Consider the following 5,857-nt stretch of genomic DNA (forward strand, 5'->3'; position numbering starts at 1 on the left):
AAATCTTTAAAAATGTGTTACACGTGTATATTTAAAAAATTTTAAAGGCTAAATAATTGAATTAAAACAGCCGGGCACTGTTTGAAGCAAATGTTACTCAAAGTAAGCCAGAGTAAATAATGCATTTATTGGGGACTATTTTCAGCTCCGGATTAATACACATTTCATGCTCTGGTTTGTATTTCTGGCACCAGCACAGTGTGTGTGGCTCACTGATGTGTTTTTAATGGTTTTTGGTCAACAATGGAGCTCATGGCACAGAGGAGTAAGTTATATCAGGCATCACAGACAATACATGTTAGAGAGTTCAATTCATTCATTCATTCATTTATTGCTTTTCATCGTCTTTTAATAGGATTTGTTGACAATAAGAAATATAGAATATCATCTCATTCATGCTTTAAAAATATACATCCCCAATTTTGATGCCTCCAGCCTTAATGCTATTCATAAGGAGACTGGCCTTATGGCAGTCCCACTCAACAACAGTCCCACCATTGTGACTCTCAAGGGGATTACGCCTACCATGGAAACAATAAAGCACAAAGAAAGAAAACACCAATGAGTCCAACAGTGTCTGAGAGTAAAACAACCCTTACTCTCTCTCTTTCTCCTCTCTCCCTCTCTCTCTTATCCCTCAACAATCAGTGTAACCTGCCTGCCTACTTCCCGTCTACTTGACCCTGTTGGCTTTGTAAGGGCCTAACTTGCCGATCAGCATTCAAAGACTTACGTTATGCAGTTTATAGTAGAGGCCGCAGGCATTGCACACCGGGTCTCCATTAGCATTGCGCCGCCAGAGTGTGGTGGTGGTCGTCTGACAGTTAGCACAACAGGTTCCTGCTCGTCTGGCAGCAGACTGTGGAAAAATAAGCTTTGATTAGAGCTCAGCAGCCTAAACAGACACAGCAGAGGTCAGTTTAAGGATACGTAAGAATATATCTCAGTACAGTACAATGTATGAGATTAGTTTAACTCTTATTTCTACTGATTGGTTTCATTACATGAGGGCCACAAGTTACACATTTTTCTAATTAATAGGTTCATGATCTGGCTTATAAAACTTGAAAAAAAAAATTGAAAAATGCCCTTTAAAAGTTCCCAGTGGCCACGGACCAACAGTCCAAAACCACAAAATATTCAGTTTAAAATCATAGAAGAGCAAGAAGACCATAAAATATTCACATCGAAATCCTTTACTTTTTTACTTCAAAAAAATTATTTTCTGTGACAAATCAATTAATCAACTCATCAGTTGCAGCTCTAGGTGACATATTTGTAGACATTTGTGGGAGTTACCTCCTCAATGTTTTAAACAGAATTCAAATGAAAATGTATAAACAAGGTGTCACATTTATGTGGATGTTAATTTGATACAGCATATTTGTTATTTCAAATGCTCAGTTCACATGCAAAAAGCTCTTTCCTTAACTAGTTTAAAATGATGAGTGAGGAATCTTATGACAGTCCTGATGGATTCTATACACCTGACTATTTCATGCTTTTAACTGAGTCTATTTCCACTGTAGGAAACCCTCAGTCAAAATGTTCTAATAAATGTAGCCTTTTATCTATAACAAAACATTAATTATTTTCTCTGTAATAATTGTTTTGTGGGGCCTTTGTTGCCCTACAGTGGTGTCCTATTACATCAGCTTCCATAACTTTCCCAATGCGCTTTTTTTTTTTAACTGTGCTGCAGTTTCTCTCCTCATGGCCGGAGAGCTTGACCACTATGAAATGAGGTCTGAGTCCTATAGTTAGGAGGCCGCAGGAGGAAACAGGCGCTGGTCCCGCTGCTTTATCTGGACCGGTCAGATATCCGGATAGGAAACAACTGGAAGGCTGCTGTTGCCACTGAACATAAGGCGCTCTGGAGCGCTGCGAGCTCCGGCCGAGCCCCACGGAAACCAGGCCTGATATACGGCTGTATGAGCTATTACACCTATTTGACGCACAAATAAATGCTCGTATATTTTGTGTGAAGCAGACAGTTGTTTGCATACGTGGTCTACAGGTCAGTATCGAATAGATTTAGACTCGTTTGTCGCAGCGATGCAGACTCACAACATGCGTCAACAGACTGACTCCAGTCAGGTGAATAAAAAATGCTTTTATATTAAACTAACTAAACTAACAAATGTCATAGTTGAGTAAATTATAATCACAATATTCGCTAAATAATGTCCTCTGGGATAAAGTAGACTATAACACTTTGCTCACGGGTTGCATTTATCCTTCAGTGAGTGAGAAGTTGCGCACTTTCGTCGTGCGTTTGCATATGAGATTAAAGGAGTCCTTCAAAATAAAACAATTTAAAAGCTTTGCATATAGGTGCTGGGGCACTGCGGTTTGCGATTTGGCTATTACTGATTTAATGGTCAGCGTCTGTTGACTCTGCAAATACTATCTTCATTTCATAGCTGCTTCCATTACACGACTACAAACACTACTGGTGCACAAGGTTACATTAACACACTGAGGCTGCAAACATGTCACTTTACTTTGAAATGATTATGAATAATTATTTTATGTCAGTTGTTATTTTAGCAGCCAAAGTCCAAAAAATACGAAAATGATTATGCAATTATTTTTTAAAAGAGTTTATATTATAGGCTACTTGATGAAGCATTTAAATAAAATTACACTTCAGCCTTTAAAACTCCCCATATATGGTATTTAATTTCTGAACAATGGTTTATGTGTTGAAACATTATTTGTAGGATGAGTGTGACATGAAGTTGGGGCTGGCTGACCTACTCCGAGCAACACTGATGTTAGAAGCAGGTCATGATGGGAAATGTCTGACTTAAACTCCCAAGCTGCTTTGTCCCTTTTACACTGAGACAGACTCACGCTTATGTTATCTCCAGAATGTCAGCTTTTCATGATGTTTCCAGCTTTGTGACAAAGCATTTTCACACAATCCAATGGCTTTTTAATGGTGTATTATAACTTAAGAAGATGGAGAATTTCCTCAATCCCAAAAGAAAACACTTACTCCTTCAGTTTATTTGAAAAGAACTGACACATGGTTTTTGTAGGACAGTGATGCTCTGCTGTCCACATGTCAAAAACAAACCTAGCCCTACAAATAAAATTTAAAAAAAACACAGCAGCATTATGAGCCATAAACTGTCAGCGAGGCCCTGTGTTGTTATGAGGGATGAGGTTCTGGTGCTGCTATCAATGACAGTATCAGAAGTAGCAGTAATAATGATAACAGAAACAACACAGATAGTCGAACTCTGCTAACAGCCTGAGCTGAAGGAGCAAGAGGTGAGCGAGACACACAATTCCTGGAAACTGATTGGGAAAATATAACTTTCCTGCAATTGTACCTCCCCCCTCCCCTCTTACTCCACCTTACACTCCTTTTATTTACTGCCACCTCCACACACACACACACATTCACTACCTCTCTCTTTCTCTCTCTCTCTCTTTCTCTTTTATACTGATGGAACTCACCAGTCTGCGTTTGGGTTTGATGAGTGGTCTGTTCTGGCCGTTCATCTTGTGGTACAGCCCGCAGGCGTTGCACAGGTAGTGTCCGGTGCTGTCACGTCTCCACAGGGGTGTGGAGGTGGCTCCACAGTTTACACACTCACGGCCCTCTGAAGAAGAACACACAGTGACATTTGTCAGATTTAATCCCTAATATCCCTGCTGCTTCTTGATCTATGAAGCTTCTGTACTGTCACCAAACTGCAAAATGTTTACAAATACTTTCTGAATTCATTTTGTACATCAGATCTTGTTTTTCTATTGAGCTATTGTATTTCCACAAACAACACCTTCAATTATTGATGAATATATATTTATTTAACTACTCTTTGTGTGTGAGAGTAAAGCGAAACAAACAGTGTCGGCATGTTGTATACTGGAATAAAAAGTGACTCTTGAAACCAGCTAAAAGTTTATCATAACTACATTTCCCTGTCAGCCTCTCTGAAACATCAGTTCAACACCAATGCGTCAAAGCTGTAAAACAACCTGATGGTGAAAAATATGTATTTTATTTTTAAAAAACAGAGCCATTTAATCCCACTTTAATAAATGAGTAGAGTTGAGTTGAACCTTCCAGGCAAACAACCATTAAAGACAAAAAAAAATTGCTCAATATTTTTTAGAAAATATGTTTTTAACTTAATAACAACAATCAATATCATATAGTTAAGTTATAATATATTTTGCAGCCAGTTAATATTTCAGCTTTAATTTTAATAAAGTTATTCAGATAGAGTTTAGGTCACCCTCCACTATATCCCTGTTAATAAACTGGTTAAACACAATCAGGCTTAAGATGGGAGTCTCCTGCTCTGTAATCAAATAACAATCAGGACAATGTATTAATGTCTTATGTAACAGAGAAGCGACTCATAGCCTAAATACTGAGGTTTTGGCTCTGTGCGCCTGCGGATCTTCCTTTCACACCTCTGGTCTGGATCCAGTTCACTGTTGCTGCAGCCAGATCAGGCCTAATTACAGAGTCACGGTTAACAAAAGAGGATTATCAAAGTCGCTGCGTGTTTAAGGACTGTCGAGTGCAGGCTCGGGCCCCTTAAAGCATTTATTGAAAAAAAATATATAGTGTTATTATTTATTCGGATACACCGGAAAAATAAAGAAGCTTGATGATGCTTCAATCACGGCCTGCACATTACCACAGGCTGGATGTTTTTAAGCTCATATACAGGACATCAAAAGGCATTAATTAATCTGGTTACGTTTGGAATATAGGCTATAAATGACTTTCACAGGCTGTTATAAATTAAAATAGTAAATGTGTTAATGTAACAGGATAATAGGCTATCACTCCTGACAGGCTGCATTTCACAAAACGGTTCTCATTACGATTTTTTGTTTTACTGATAAATTGTTGAATTGTTCCTTTAAATAATTAAAATGTTCTTTTCTTTGATTATTTTACGGACTTGTTGAAAGTCGTGTGATAATAATCTTATAGATCTGCTTTTATAGGCTAAGATTCATAAACGATTATAATAATTGTATGTTTGTGTGCACATTGTCAGTGATGATTAAATAATCATTTTATAGTAATTTGTTAATATAGTAATATAATATGAGTTATAAATGTTTTAAAGCTGCACTGTGGGGCCAATAAACTCATCGTTGTGCCACAGATGCACAAATATTATTTCCAGAGTGCCCCGGGACATTTTAAAAGTGTATTAAGTTACTTTGTTATTTTCTGAGAGTATAGGCTTTAGTTCAATTGCCACGGACTCTATATAGATCAGACCTATGATAACACCGTCACATAAACTCACAGACAGTCCAAATACTGTCTGAATATTTTCCCATTTAATGTGTTTTATTCTGGGGCTGGTCTCTGGTGTGTTTCCAGTAGACTCACCGGTGCAGGACCGTGTCTTGCCTTTGTTCTTGTGGCTGAATCCGGGTGATGGTCCCAGCAGGCTGCCTGGGTGAAACAGACTGCTGCCGTACTCATGCGCCGCTGGAAGAGAGTAGGTGGGGTATGTCGGTATGGGGTGATGGGTGGAGGGGGTCTGAGCGCTCATGGAGGCCAAGCTGCTCCTCAGCGGACTGGAGCCCTCCATCTTCATCCCATCCGTTAACGACACTTGGTATTTGATAGATTCCTTCTCGTCCATTCTGGTGGCGGAGGGAGACGCGGCCCCCGGGTCCGGCGATACGTCCTTTGGTGGCGTTGGGGGGAAAGTGTACAGGTGGGGGCTGGAGTGGGACGGCGGCGTTAACGAGGACGCGGAGACCGTGTTTGAGTTGCTGCTGCACGGGTAGACTGCGGAGAGGCCGCCGGGAGACGCGGAGCCGTGGTGGTGCAGGCTGGGCTTGCTGAAGGGGCTGACGGCCC

At 39.8% G+C, this 5,857-nt stretch overlaps 1 protein-coding gene across 1 annotated transcript in view; it reads right to left on the reverse strand.

Moving 5' to 3' along the window:
• gata2b (GATA binding protein 2b) overlaps nucleotides 1–5,857 on the reverse strand; it is an 8,864-nt gene that overhangs the window by 1,359 nt on the left and 1,648 nt on the right. Inside the window, exons 4-6 of the mRNA XM_035661110.1 lie at nucleotides 5,378–5,829; nucleotides 3,469–3,614; nucleotides 734–859 (exon numbers count right to left, since the gene is read on the reverse strand). Coding sequence (XP_035517003.1) covers nucleotides 734–859; nucleotides 3,469–3,614; nucleotides 5,378–5,829 — 724 coding nt within the window. The remainder of the gene's footprint in view (nucleotides 1–733; nucleotides 860–3,468; nucleotides 3,615–5,377; nucleotides 5,830–5,857) is intronic.

This window comes from Morone saxatilis, unplaced genomic scaffold (assembly GCF_004916995.1).
Source record: "Morone saxatilis isolate NCDOM2014 unplaced genomic scaffold, NCSU_SB_2.0 Contig18, whole genome shotgun sequence".
Lineage (NCBI taxonomy): Eukaryota > Metazoa > Chordata > Actinopteri > Moronidae > Morone > Morone saxatilis.